Raw genomic sequence first — 13,683 nt, 5'->3', positions numbered from 1 at the left:
GCCATGAGGCCCTTTAGCCTCCCACCAGCCACAAGATCCCTGCTAGCTCTTAAGTCATGGGCACCAGGCAAGCGCTGAGTCCTCCACATGCTCTCGTATTTGGGACCGAAGACTGTGTATGGACCACAGCCAGCACTCCCCCAACCGACAGACAGACTGTATCACTTACTGAGCCCATGAGCAGGCGGCTCACCTCTGGATGATGGACTTGTCATACAGCTCCCCTGCAGGGGTCTGCATGATAGCAAACTCCTCCCGCGTCACCTGGCACAGTGCTGGGTTCTGCACGGAGGCGGTGACAGCGCTGATGAGCTGCGGAAGGACCCGGTCTGGCGACAGGATGGAGAGGGAGCCCATGGCGTTCATGGAAGACTGCCGGGCAGACAGACACGGTCAGCACCTACCACGGCTGGCACGGGAGAGAGGGCCTGCTGTGTCTCACACCCTGGGCAGCTGGCTCCCCTTCTTGACGCTGCTTTTTCTTTCTGAGCCTGCCCACTGGAGTGGACAGCTATGGGGTGTGCCTGCCTCCTCGGCATGCCGCACCTGGCCAGGGGGGACACCTTTCTCTCCCACTCTCGATCTCTGTGGTTCAGGCAGAGCCTCCCCCACCCTCGCTAGAGGTGGGCCCGTGACCCAGACCAGAAGGAGGGGCCCAGGGATGAGCGCAAGACCCGAGTCAGGTCAACCAGGGCGGTGAGGCCCCCTGCCAGCTGGAATGGTTGGAAAACACCAGCTTTTCCCACTGGAGCTAACGGGGGACGAGACGTAAGCCCAGAACAGCTATCCTGCTACCGAAAAGCGGAAACTGAGAATGGAACCCACACCACAGAAAGCAGCAGTGAGGCATAGATGGAGGAGGCAGAGAGACGGACAGAGAGCAAGAGACATACCACCTATGAGGTCTTGAGGACATCTGAGTCCCCGTCCCGTCACATCCTGCGGGTTACCAGTTAGATGTGGCAACTGCTCCTTGCTGGGCTCAAACTAGTTTGCGCTGTCACTTGCAACCCAACAGTCCAACCCACTTCAAATCACTCCATCTTCTGTTCCTCTGAATCTTCCCCGTTGCCCACTGACCTGAGGCCAGAGCCAGCTCACAAGCCCAACTACCTGGTTCAAGGGACTCTGTGTGGTGATGCTGGGGATGATCTGGTCCAAGTGCCTGGTAATGAAGGCTTCCGGATCGATCTTCATCTTGGCGAGAAGTGCTGGCCAGAGGCCAGACTGCACAGCCACTGAAGGGAAGGGGAGCTCTTTGAGGCCTTCTGCCCGCCTGCTCTTCCGACAGAGTCCCCACCCCCTACACCTGCAGGGGCCACGGACCTAAGGACGGGTGGTGAGAGATGATCAGCATCTCCTGCGCCAGCTGTTCCATGCCGGTGACGCCACCCTCCAGCCCTGGCACCCCAGAGATGACACACAGAGCCTCCTGCAGGACCCGTGGGGGCACATAGGCCTTGCCCGCCTCCGTCACCTCCCCAGTGTCGGTCACCAGAGCCTCGAAGGGCAGCACCTGCGGGGACACAACACGTGAGCCCCCAGTGATCAGAGCCCCGTGCCAGCCTGGCCCCCGGGAGATGAAGACGCCGGGGATGCAGCTGCCTGTCATTCAGGCTATTCTCTGGGCCCCCTGCCGACATGGAGACCAATGCCCAGAGCCCTGCGCTGGGATCCACAGGCTGTGAGATGGGCCTGGAAGGAAGCACCTAGGGTCCTGAGCCTCAAAGAGCCCACAGGAGGAAAAAAGGCAACAGAATCCGATCCAGGGGGAACTAACCTGAGACTGCAAGTGTCACCAGCCCACAGCCCTCAAGCCGGCTCAGGGAAGGAGGGAAGCACTGAAATCAGGAGCCAGGTCCCAGTCCTGCCACTACCCGCTGATGGGAGACCCTGAGCAAGTCACTTCAGTTGCCAGAATCATGAATGACTCCCATAAAACAAGCGTAGTGTGCCTGTCAGCCGTTTAAAGGCATTATGAAAAATGGACAGAGAGAAGGGTAGAAAAATGTTTTAAAAATGATGAAGTACTTTAAAAACGAAGTGTTTTCCATTACTCAAGAATAAAAAGGTTGACTTATGTGTCATAAGACATGGGAAGAAAAAAAGGCATCTGCAAAAGAAAAGGAATGGTATAAAACAAAGTGGTCCCTGAGCTGTGGGGCAGGGCAGAAGACTCTGGCATCACACAGAGACTGAGTGAGTGAGGACAGCTGGGGAGCATCCCAGGTGAGATCCCACAGAGCAGGCAGGGGCAGCTCGGGGGTCTGTGAGCCCCAGTTCTGGAGCCCAGAAGAGGCCCTGACCTTGTGAGAACTGAGGACGGTCTTCAGCTCCTCCAGCAGTCCGTACGCCAGCTTGAAGCCCCCGAGAGAGGACAGCAGCTTCCGGGCCGTCTGCTGGGCCTGCCTGCGCACGTGCCAGGTGCGGCTCAGGAGCACGGCCGCCAGGGCCCGGTGGTACTGCCTGCAGCAGAGGGACAGGGCGCGCTGGGGATGGCCAGGCGCGGCTCTCCGCAGCCAGCCTCCCGCCCCTCACACATCGCTGCAGCTCGGGCTCCTGCCAGGGAACCGGGTTGTCTGGACCAAGGCGGAAGGTGAACGAGCCCCACGTACTGAACTTTGTTGCCTGTGAGTCGGTGCGGATGGTCAAGAAACAGTCTCTCTGTCAGGTGCAGCACAGTACACAGGGCTGGCAAGGGGAGAGAAACAGCGCAAGTGTTTTTAAAATAGAGAATACGGCCACGGCCGAACCACCCTGAACACGCCCGATCTCGTCTAAAACAGAGGAAGCGGGGACTTCCCTGGTGTTCCAGAGGCTGAGACTCTGTGCTCCCAATGCAGGGGGCCCAGGTTCCATCCCTGGTCAGGGAACTAGATCCCAAATGCCACAACTAAGGCCCAGAGCAGCCAAATACACAAAGAAATTAAACAGAGAAAATACCCAAAAAGAACTGGAAAAGCTGGAAATCAAAATGTAAGCGTAAAATTACAGTTTCACTTGATTTTTCTTTTTTTTAAACTTTTTACTTTATATTGGAATATAGTTGTTTAACAATGCTGTGTTAATTTCAGATGTACAGCCAAGTGACTCAGTTATACATATACGTGTTATCTATTGAATTTGCTTTTCTGCTAAAAACAAGTTATGCTTTTAGCATATGCACGTGTGTATTTTGGGACAAGCAAAAATTTTGCACACGTGTATTTTGGAACAAGCAAAAGTATACACTTTCTTTTAATTAAAACAGTGAGATCCTATGGTATAGCACACGGAACTATATTCAATACCCTGTGATAAACTATAGTGGAAAAGAATATGAAAAGGAATGTGTGTATGTATGTATAACTGAATCACTTTGCTGTACAGTAAAAATTAACACACGAGTGTATTAATAAATTCAACTATACTTCCATAATTTAATTCGTATGCAGTTCTAAAGAACAAGAGCACTCATATACTGATGTGAAATAATTTCCAAATCTAGACAGCACAATGCATATAGCATACATATTACCATTTGTATAAAAAAGGCAGAGAACTAACACATAAGGATATTTACTGGCATAAAAATAAAATATCAAAGATACACAGCAAGTGGATAAAACTGGTTCTCCATGGCTAGGGACACTGGGCAGAGATCAAAGCAACAGTGTAACTTTCAGTGTAGCCCCTCTTGGGGCTTTTATTTTTGTATTATGTGAATACATTTCCTGTTCAAAGCCTAGCTAAACGTGTTTTAAACATCAGGAAGTGACTAACAGTTGTAGCTCATTAACAGAATGTTGTGATGTGTGAGTCAAAAGACTTTTCAAATCACCAATTAGCCACAGATACTTCTAAGGCAACCTAGAATTTTAAACGTACACTTAAAGATCAATGGTTCCTTTTCTGCCAAGATAGAAACCAGTAGTTTTTCCATCTCCTGGTGGGGGAGTGGAGCCAGCCACACTTCACTAGAGCTTCTCAGCTGCCTCTGAACATAAGAAAACTTCTGAGACAGCACCAATTACCCAATCAGCTATAATTACACCTAATATCACAGCTCTACAACTATTAGTGCTCTGTCTCCACAAACCTCCCACTTCACTCCCACCTTCCCAGCCTTCCAGGCCCCACAGGAATAAATTCATTCTCAGAAAAGCTGAGCTGTTGGTCAGATCGCTCTGCTCCAGGTCTCTGCCAAGCTGACTGATCAAAACAACTGGCAGTCTGGGAAGGGTCCTCTCTGAAGACCCACCAGAGAGACTCGGCCCCAAACTCAACTTCAACTAGGCAGGTAGTGACTCACCATCCTCTGAAGCCATGAGCAGGAATTTCTCGGAAGTGAAAACCTGCTTCTTCTCATCCAAAATGAGCTGCCAGAAACCGCTCAGTTTGGCCTCTGCAAGAGACAAAAGGTCACTCCACCACACAGCCCACCACCTTCCCCAGGGCTGGCCCTGCCACGCTGCAGACGCCAGGGCTGGGTCGTCTGGCAGACCCTCCTCGGTGCAGCAGGCCAGGGTCCTCCCTCGGCAGGGAGGGGGTCACTCCCAGGCTCACTGTCCTCCCATGCCAAGAACTAACTAGTTCTTCTGATAGCACCACCTATTATGGAAACCTCTGGTGCTTCTCCGCTGCCCACAGGAGCCCAGACGAGCTGCCTCCCACCGTGGATTCCCGCCTGCTCCAGGTGCCAGGCTGAGCTCCTTGGGGTCCTCGTAAGGTGCCTTCCCTTGCCCTTCCCTGGTCTGAACTCACACTGGGCCGTTCCCTTCCAGCCAGTGAAACCCCTTCTAGTCCTCAGGGCCCTAGTTCAAACACTCCTTCCTTCAAGAAGCCCTTCCTGACCCCCAACCGCAAAACTAAAAGCCATCTGCCCTTCAAACCTGCTTTATGCTATGTTCTGTCTTAATGGCAGACCATGTTTGCATATCCCTTCTCCCATTAGAGTAAAGGCAGCTTAAAATTTGCTGAAGCAGGGTCATGTTCATTTCTGCCTCCCCTCAAGGAGAAGTAGCTGAGTGCCTTGCATATACTCAGATGTCATGCAATAATCTATGAAAAGAGTTGAATCGTGTTTCTAACCACAAGAGTATGTCCAGCTATGTCCACACACAGAGTAGCAGTTAGTCTAAACAAGCACAGAATACCTTGTAGCCACAAAAACAGGAAAGCTCTTTTTGTTGCACTGATTTGGAATCTTTTCCCAGATGTGTTCAGTATATAAAATGGCATGTATAGTACGTTGTTGTTGTTGTTGTTGTTTAGTTGCTAAGTCGTGTCCAACTCTTTTGCAACCCCATGGACTGTAACCTACCAGGCTCCTCTGCCCATGGGATTTCCTGGGCAGGAATACTGGAGTGGGTTGCCATTTCCTACCCTGGAGGATCTTCCCAACTCAGGGATCAAACCCGAGTTTCCTGCATTGGCAGGTGGACTCTTTACCACTGAGCCACCAGAGAAGCGCACGTAGAGTACATTACCCAGCGTGTTTGGGCAATTACACATTAGCCATCTCTGGACACAAAACTGGTAACGTCCTCCAAGGAGAGAAACTGAGTGGCTGGAAGGCAGGCTGGCTAAACTCAGGGGACACTGTTCATGTTACACCCTAAAAATGTATAACCAATCAAACACAAAGTCCCACCGCACATCTGAAGCGATGAGCCTCAGGGTCGCAGTGAGTACCGGGAGGGCAGCCAGGGGACGCCGGCACTGACCTCCTTCGCTCTGTTGCTCCAGTGCTCAGGGACGGGAGCTTGCGGATAAAATCCATCCCGGCAGGTGCCAAGTGGCCCTGGGGCTGCCCAGGGGTTAAGCGGCCAAGCTGACGCAGCCAAATCCTGAACGTTTGGCCCTCCTCCCAGGGATGGAAGAGGCCCTTGTCTGTTAGCCTCCTGGATACCGCTGGACTCTTACCAGCCTGCGAGTCGGCCATCGAGAGCTTCGTGAGCAGCAAGGCAGCAGCAACCCCTTCAGTGACGACGGGAACCTGAGTGCCTTGGGAGGCTGCCTTCTCCACTGTCTGGATGAGCAAGGGCAGCAAGTCCAGGGCCTGCAGCAGTGTGTCGCCTATGGAGACAGGACCAGCGCCTTACAGAACGCCTCCATCACCTCCATCAGTCGGGGAGGGGGAGGGAGATTACCCGAGAAAGGACATTCACCCGTCTGAACCAACTGATGATTACCTTTCAAATACCTCGAAGGAGTGGAATAGAATCTAGGGCTTAAATCTAACTCTACAGCCTTATGGCTAGAGTTAAAAGGGTCCTTACTAACCCAAGAGTCTGGCCATTCATTTGGTAAAGAAACAGAGGGGTGAAGTGAGTTGCCCACGGCCACACAGCTGGTTGGGGGGAAGAGAACCAGGGCAAACCTCAGGCCCACCAATTTCTTTCTGGGGCGCTTCCCCCACACCAGACAACCTCCAGACCCAAACCCCCCAACCAGAACCAATCTGCTGACCTATTTTAAAAACCTATGTTTTTTTTAAAAAAAGGTAAAAATCTACTAAAACCTGTAGCTAAACTCATAAATTACCAAACTAGTATTATCAGAATATTTCACAAAAAAACAAGCATTTCATCTGGACAATGTCATGCCTTTGAATCCAAGAAATGTGTATTTTAAATGTTTATTTTATGTTTGCTTTTAAAGTCTGGAGCAGAACTAGAACTAGCTCCAGCTAAAGAGATGAGGTTAAACCAAGACTTGGCTATTTAGAACTCAATCTAAAGTCAACTTTGATCAGTGAAGGATACACAAGCTCAGACACAGAACAGAAGGGGGTCACCTTTCTAGAAGGCGCTCTGGAATCTCCCAGACATTTTAGACATAGTCATCATCCATTTAAACTGTAAGTGAAACAAGAGTCCATCTCAGAGGTGGAAATCAACGTTAAGAGATTTTCACCTTGGGGATCAAGCTCCTACACAGATTTGCCGTGTCCCCTCACTGCACGTGGAAAGGAGGCAAGTGCCCAGATGACAGGTTTGTTAGCCCTGACGCGAGGGCAGTGCTGGTTTCTCACAGGTCCAGGGTAAAGATTATAAATTAACACCTCATACATCAGTCTTATCAGAATCATATCTTCATGATTTCAGAAAACAGCGACAGGTTCTAGTTGTGGATCCTCTCTGAATAAACTTTGTACTCTGAAGGTCTGATAAGGGGGAGAAGTCAAAATCAAACGGGGCTCTGAGTCTAGGTTTTATGGGTAACTAAGCTGGATGCTCCCATGGACTCAGGAGGAAACGATGCAAAAAAGGCTGGACCGAAAGGGCAAGCCCAGAGCAGCGGCGATGCCCTGAAGACTCGGTCTCCTCGGCGGGGAGCCTCTCACCTCGGAAGCAGACCAGCATGCACTGCAGGTAGGCGTGCCTCACGGCAGAGGTGGAGGTTTTAAGGCTGAAGGCTTTCTTGAACCATTCGGTGAGCTTCTTGGGTACCTCCGTGGTGAAGCGGTGACACCAGAGAGCCAGGACAGAGACAGCGTGCACCAAGGTGCCCTCGTGAACTAGGGTGACAAGTCGGTGCCCAGTCAGCCGGACGTCTCACACCCACGTCACATCACCGCGAGCCGCACGCGAAAGCAAGCCAGGTAAAGGGAGCGGAAGCAGTGATGCTAAGGGGAGGGGGAGCAGGGCCTTCAGAAGGGGTCACCGCAGGCTCCAACCGGGGTGAAAACCGGGCTCAAACACGGGGCCCGGCTGCAGCCTCACCATCCTGCCCAGAATTACCTTCTTGCTGGAGGAACGGGATGAAGAGCTCAGCCACGGTCCCACTCAGGACTTGACTGGAGGGCCCTGACACCACGTGATGACTGACACTCCCGATCCCTGGAAGGCGGGGGTTCCCTGCTCAGCCCCTGGTCAGCACAGAACTGCCAACGCACCGTCTTCCTGCCGCTGCCCCCCTCCCCAGCAGCCTCGCCTCTCCTCTGCCCATCACTGACCCTCCCTCAATCCCCCGTCAGACGTCCTGCCTTTTACAGAAGCCAGGCTGGGACGTCCAAGACTGTCAAGAGACGTCAGGATCCAACGGATTCGCTGTACCTGACAGTCGGGGTGACCCTCATCTACAACCACACTTCCTGACACCTGCAGAGAAATTCTATACCTGAGAGGACGCTCATCTTCTGGGCTACAACAGTTAGCTTCCCCTCCGAGCCTGAGAGGAGAGAGGGCAAAGATTCAGAATTCACATCTGCCACCTTTCCCAAGGAGGTGAACAAGGCAGTCATGTGTGTGACATCAAGACACACTGGGGGACTTCACTTCACCAGTGGCTAAGACGCTGTGCTCCCAATGTAGGGGCCCTGACTTCGATCTCTGGTCAGGGAACTAGATCCCACAGGCCAAGTGATGTGGCCAAAAAAGGAAAAAAGAGAGAAAGAAAGATACAGTTTCTGACTCCAAAAGTAGAGCCTCTTTATCATGAAGTTGGGTTTAAAACCACACTTACTGGTTTTTGTGTGTGTGTGTGACTAAGTAAGTAAATATGTTCTTGCAGAAAATGTGACGAACAGAAAAAAAAAAAAATCTAAAACTCATCCATCTAAGAACATTACTTATATTTTGGTGTATTTTTCTCTATTTTTTAACCTATGTGCACAAAAACATCTACACTTAAAACTGAGATCACCCCCATCCACACCGCTCTGCCTGTGCTTCACACTTCTGACACAAGAAGACTCAGAGCACGGAGCTCCCATCAGGCCCCGGCGCCCAGCGAGTGCCCAGCCATCCCCATGCCCGGAGAGGCGAGCCCACCTCCAAGGATAGCAAACAGGTGCCTGGTCAGGGCTTCCATCGCCGAGGAGTCACTGCACTGGCGGGCCAGGTTCCGCAGCGCCAGCACGGCTTCGTCCATCAGGCGAGGGCTGTTGGACTTCAGCTGACCTGGACACAGAGAGCCGCTGCTCAGAGCTGAGCAGCCAGGCTCTCGTCTTTGTCTTCCTGGCTCCCAACACATCCATCCTGGCTCTGCGTTCTCATGATCAAGGATCTCAGGAAAGAAACTCCACAACTGTAATTTATTTCTAAACGGGGCTGTTTCCTGCCCCTTCTACAATTGGGACAAGTGCAACCAAAAACCCAAGGTGTCACTCGAGGGGTGAGAGAGGCGTCGGGACACTCACCAGCCAGTCCTTTCCCGATGTCTAGGGCATACTGGCTGAGATCCAGAGTCACTGATGCCAGCAGACTGGAGATAGCTGAGGAGGACAGAAAGCACACACCAGGTTGACCTCGGAGGGAAAATGCCTGTTTCTGCCCAACTCCCCAGCCAATACTCAGGCCCGCTGTCTAGCCACAAGGAACATGACCATTTTTCACCTCTGTATGGTCACACCTTTGTCTCTGTACACTGCCCCATCCCAATAGCAAAAATCCATGCCCCCAACACTCCACCTATACCTCTTACCAAGATAAAAAGGGACAGGGACTCAACTCTCACATCCTAGGGTTTCAAATACCACCACGCACCAAGGTCAACCTGTCTAGAGCAGAGGGTCTTAACCTGGTTTCCAGAAGGTTCTCAGACCTCTAAAAATGTATGTATGTGGCATTTTCACTGGGTACACTTCTGCACATTCTTTCAGCAAGAGGGCCCATTACTTTCAACATACTCTCAAAAGGGTCCCTAATCTCCCTCTCGAGAGGCCCAACGAGGTACACAGTGAATACACTCCCCCCACACCCCCCATAACACCGCCTGTTGCCAAGCAGCTGGGATCTGGCTCATCGGGTGATGTCATCTCCCTTCCACCGTCCTGGCCGGCAGCAACCTACTTTCAATGACATTCTCTGGACTCCTCAGTAAGGACTTCTGTATGGTGGGCAGGACCAGATCCTTAAACTCCGAGTGGGACATGTACCGGAGCAGAGGGGTGCAGTTATCCTGCCAAGAGAGAGGGGTCAGGAACCTGGCCCTCAAAGGAACAGACCGAGGATAAAAGATGGTTCTGAATCACAGAATTTAAAAGCGGATTCAGCTGGATGGACAAGGAAGGGCCACCGCTCACTCACCAACAGATGTTTCTGAGGCTTCACTTTGCTCGTCAGGATGTTCTTCACATAAAAGTCCAGCAGGGCGCTCTGGGGAAGAGAGGCCTGTCGGACCTTGACGCCCTGAGGTCCCTCTTATGCGAGCGCTTCTGAACGGCACCAATCAGGGCCCCAAACGCCACGGAGCCAAGCATGGAAATGCCAGTGTCCACGCCATTCCCCGACGAAAAGCCCTCCACAGCTTTCCATGGTTCCTGGGATAAAGTCCAGGCCCCTGGTGTGGCTCACAGGCCTGCTGGCTCCTCTCTCACTCAGGCAGCCACGTGCTGCCCACGTTCCGGCCCACACACTGCTCTCTCTGCCCCAAATGCCCTTCCTTGCCTCTCGGCCTTGTTAACACCTCTTCACCCTTTAAGCTTCTTCACTAGAGATGTGTTGCGTGACCCACAGCCTGCAACAGGTCCCCGCCACAGAGTATCACAGCCTCTCACACGGTTCCTTTTGTAGCGTGTTTCACAGAGATGACAAGATGCCGCTCTGCCTAACAGCGGCCTCCTCAGACTCAGCTCCGCCTGGGCAGGGATCATGGCCCCCTCGCTCACTGCTGCGCCCCCAACACCTGGCACAGAGCTTGGCACAAGGCAGCTGCTCAGGGGTGAGTGACTAAGCGACAGCACGAACAGGCAAATCTGCATCCCAGTAACTGCGACAGGGCCCACCCCCAGCCAGAACCAGAGGGGAAATGTTCCAGCTCCTCACACCACTGTGAAAGGCCAGGGTCTCGAGAAAGAAAACCAGCCAACTTCAGATGAGGCCAGCGGCCGGGGCCACCAAGGGAAAACGCGCTCCCCCGCTCCCTGCCCAGAGCCCACTTGCCTTGTGCTGGTTGACCACGTCCATCTCCTTGTGGGTCGTGCAGAACTGCACCAGCAGCCCCAGCATGCCCGCGTAGCTCTGGTTGGGCTCCAGGCTGAGAATGGCTGATAAGTACTGTTCCACCAGCCCGGGGTTCTGAGGAGGAACGGGGAGGGCAGGGGTATCAGACGGCAGTGGGGATGCGCGGAGGAAGCAGTGCCCGCCACCGGCCGTGGCCTCCTGTTACCTCTCTCCACAGCTTGGTTAGCTTCTTCACGGCACCGTCCACGGCATGCTTGTGGGAGCCGCCCAGCACCTCCAGCAGGAGCAGGCACTGCACCTCCACCTGCAGGGACGGGGGGCTCGGGTCCGGACGGAAAACGGGAGCAGAGGACCCGTGGCCCTCACAGCCTGCCCAAGGCCTCCGTCAGGCTCACCGGCCGGAACCTGAGGTCATCTCTGCCAGGCCTCTCCCACTTGACTCCAGCCAGACCCTCTTCCCTCCACCACCCCCACCCCCCACTCAGCCCCTCTCCCAGAATTACATCTGTTCACTCAAGCACTTCATAAGTAAGTATCTGCTGAACACCTACTATGAGTCAGACAACGAAAACACCTGGAGAATAAGATAGATACGGTGCTTGCTTTCATGCACCTCACAGTCCAGAGGGAGAAAAAGATACTAAACAAATAAACACACAAATGAACACATAATTACAGCAAGGGAAGTGCCATGTGGAAAAAGGGTATTTCATGTATTTCTTCATCTGCCTCGACTATTTCCTCATTAATTCCCAGGCAGTGAGCGCTGATTAAACGGCAGGCACTACACTAGGCACTGTGGATACAGGAGTCAAGACTGATAGGCTGGTCCTGCCTGCGGGGAGCTCACTGTCCAATCCAGGGTGAAGCACATAACAGGTGCTCAGTTAGCAAGCCTCCCAGAGACCGTATAGGCCACGAGCACCTGAGGTCACTGGTGACGGTGTGGACTGCCACCCTGAGAAAGAGGGCATGCTTAAGAAGGCTCAAGTTCCATCTGTATGTGTACAAAACGGGAGATGCACAAGGTTATTCATGGCAACGCTTTGTACGATGAGACTGTAAACAACATAAACGGTCATCAACAGGGGACTGGTTATAGACCATGGTACATCCACTCAAAGGATTAGTAACAGTCGTAAAGAAGGAGAAGCTCTTTATGTAATACTCTGGAACAAATTCTAAATCCGGTTAAAGAAAAAAAACACAAGATGAGAGAAAAAGTTTATATGTATGCTATCATTTGTATAAAAAAATCTACTTAGTCATATACACAGGGGGTATCTTGACCTACACAAGGAACTAGTGCTAGTGGGGGGCCGAGATGCCTAGAGAAGGGGTGGGAAGGAAACTGGTGTATCATTCTACACTTGTTGAACACTGAACTTTTTAAAAAAAATTATTATTAAAATAGCTTTTTAAGCTTGCTGACATCTCATTCAGAACTATACTGCTGTTCCTTCTTCCTGAAATGCTCTAACCCTTCATCTGGGCATGCCTTCTTCTTTCTTATCCTTTAGGTCTCTGCTCAAACAGTACCTCCTCCAGAGGCCTCCCTCCCACCATTAGCATCCGCCCTCTCTATTACCCTGCCTGCTTTTCTGCTGTGTGACTCTAAACCTTATCACTCATGTGTGGACCTATTTGTGTCCAGCCTCTCCCCAGGACTGTACGCTATGAGAAGGCAAGGTCCTCTCTCTTGTCCACTGCTTCGGCCTCAGCTCCGCCAACAGCACCCGGCACGCAGGGGGCCCTCAACTAATACTTAAGCGACTGGATGAACTGCAACCTATGTGTAGAGTCAACATCAGCAACGAGCAAAGGAAAAGCTCTTGATGCATCCTGTCCCATACACACAACACGACGGGGCCGACCCCTCCAGCTCACTAACCCACAAGCACACTGACTTACCTCGGGTAACAGTTATGAGAACTCATTGGAGACGCACCAGTGAGTGGGCCTGTGAGATCAACCATCTTATAAGATGACCTTTTAGTAACAATGGAACCTACACTCTGAAGGTGGGTTTGGAGTGTATCCACTACTTGTGAAGTTTCAGTGTTTTTATCCTCCTGTCAACTGCTGATGGCCAATCTACAGTCACCCCCAGAAGTGTGCAGGACAAGCTCCCAGGGATGAGGCCTCAATGAGTTTTAAAAGCTGGCTGTGTCCGGCAGAGGTGCTTAGAGTTTTCTAATGCCACGTGTTCACCTGCACAGCCCTTTCACACCTCTTCCGGGCCCATCTTCATGACAACTCTTTGAGGTGGATGGGTAGGTGGTACTTTTTCCCATTTTTCCAGTAATGGGAAATGGACACAGAAACTAAATTAAGTACTTGGCCAAATCTCAAGGCCAAGAATCAAATCCACACAAAGATCCTCAGGCTCCTTTTTGTTAAAACCGTGACACCTTTCCTCTTGCCCTCCACTAAGCATAACAAGACATTCAAGAGAACCTCCCAACCTGGCCTACAGGCCCATCTCTGATTAGCAGACATGCTGAAAGGCGAGGCAGGGAAAGTGGAAGGAGCAGGCATAGGACGGGGAGGAGAGAATTTTAAGGATCAAAGCACATGGCAAGAATCCCACTCCATTAGCCAGTTCAGCACTGAAATCCAAACACAGGGAAAGGAATGATTAGTCAGAAAAAACCAGAATGATTTACACTGTTTTCTGGTTTCCGAGCTTTCTGGCTGTCTTCCCTACTCTGGCCTGTCATGAAGGCAGGGACCACGTCTCTCTTGCTCATCCCTACGTTTCAGGTCCCAGGGCCCAGCCCACACCTGATCGAGG

At 51.9% G+C, this 13,683-nt stretch overlaps 1 protein-coding gene across 3 annotated transcripts in view; it reads right to left on the bottom strand.

The window, feature by feature from the left end:
* GCN1 (GCN1 activator of EIF2AK4) overlaps window positions 1-13,683 on the bottom strand; it is a 54,202-nt gene that overhangs the window by 31,185 nt on the left and 9,334 nt on the right. For 2 of the 3 annotated variants that reach the window (XM_081546232.1, XM_081546230.1), the window contains exons 6-21: window positions 11,095-11,193; window positions 10,869-11,003; window positions 10,014-10,082; window positions 9,777-9,885; window positions 9,125-9,199; window positions 8,757-8,885; window positions 8,104-8,154; window positions 7,725-7,823; window positions 7,328-7,501; window positions 5,905-6,057; window positions 4,292-4,384; window positions 2,616-2,691; window positions 2,307-2,466; window positions 1,327-1,516; window positions 1,114-1,238; window positions 194-372 (exon numbers count right to left, since the gene is read on the bottom strand). In XM_081546232.1, the coding sequence (XP_081402358.1) occupies window positions 194-372; window positions 1,114-1,238; window positions 1,327-1,516; window positions 2,307-2,466; window positions 2,616-2,691; window positions 4,292-4,384; window positions 5,905-6,057; window positions 7,328-7,501; window positions 7,725-7,823; window positions 8,104-8,154; window positions 8,757-8,885; window positions 9,125-9,199; window positions 9,777-9,885; window positions 10,014-10,082; window positions 10,869-10,934 (1,748 nt within the window). In that variant the 5' untranslated portion in view covers window positions 10,935-11,003; window positions 11,095-11,193. The remainder of the gene's footprint in view (window positions 1-193; window positions 373-1,113; window positions 1,239-1,326; window positions 1,517-2,306; window positions 2,467-2,615; window positions 2,692-4,291; window positions 4,385-5,904; window positions 6,058-7,327; window positions 7,502-7,724; window positions 7,824-8,103; window positions 8,155-8,756; window positions 8,886-9,124; window positions 9,200-9,776; window positions 9,886-10,013; window positions 10,083-10,868; window positions 11,004-11,094; window positions 11,194-13,683) is intronic. The other variant, XM_081546231.1, reaches the window with a different exon arrangement.

This window comes from Giraffa tippelskirchi, chromosome 11, assembly GCF_054371585.1.
Source record: "Giraffa tippelskirchi isolate mGirTip1 chromosome 11, T2T-mGirTip1v1.2.pri, whole genome shotgun sequence".
Lineage (NCBI taxonomy): Eukaryota > Metazoa > Chordata > Mammalia > Artiodactyla > Giraffidae > Giraffa > Giraffa tippelskirchi.
This window is presented reverse-complemented; position numbering and strand designations above follow the sequence as displayed.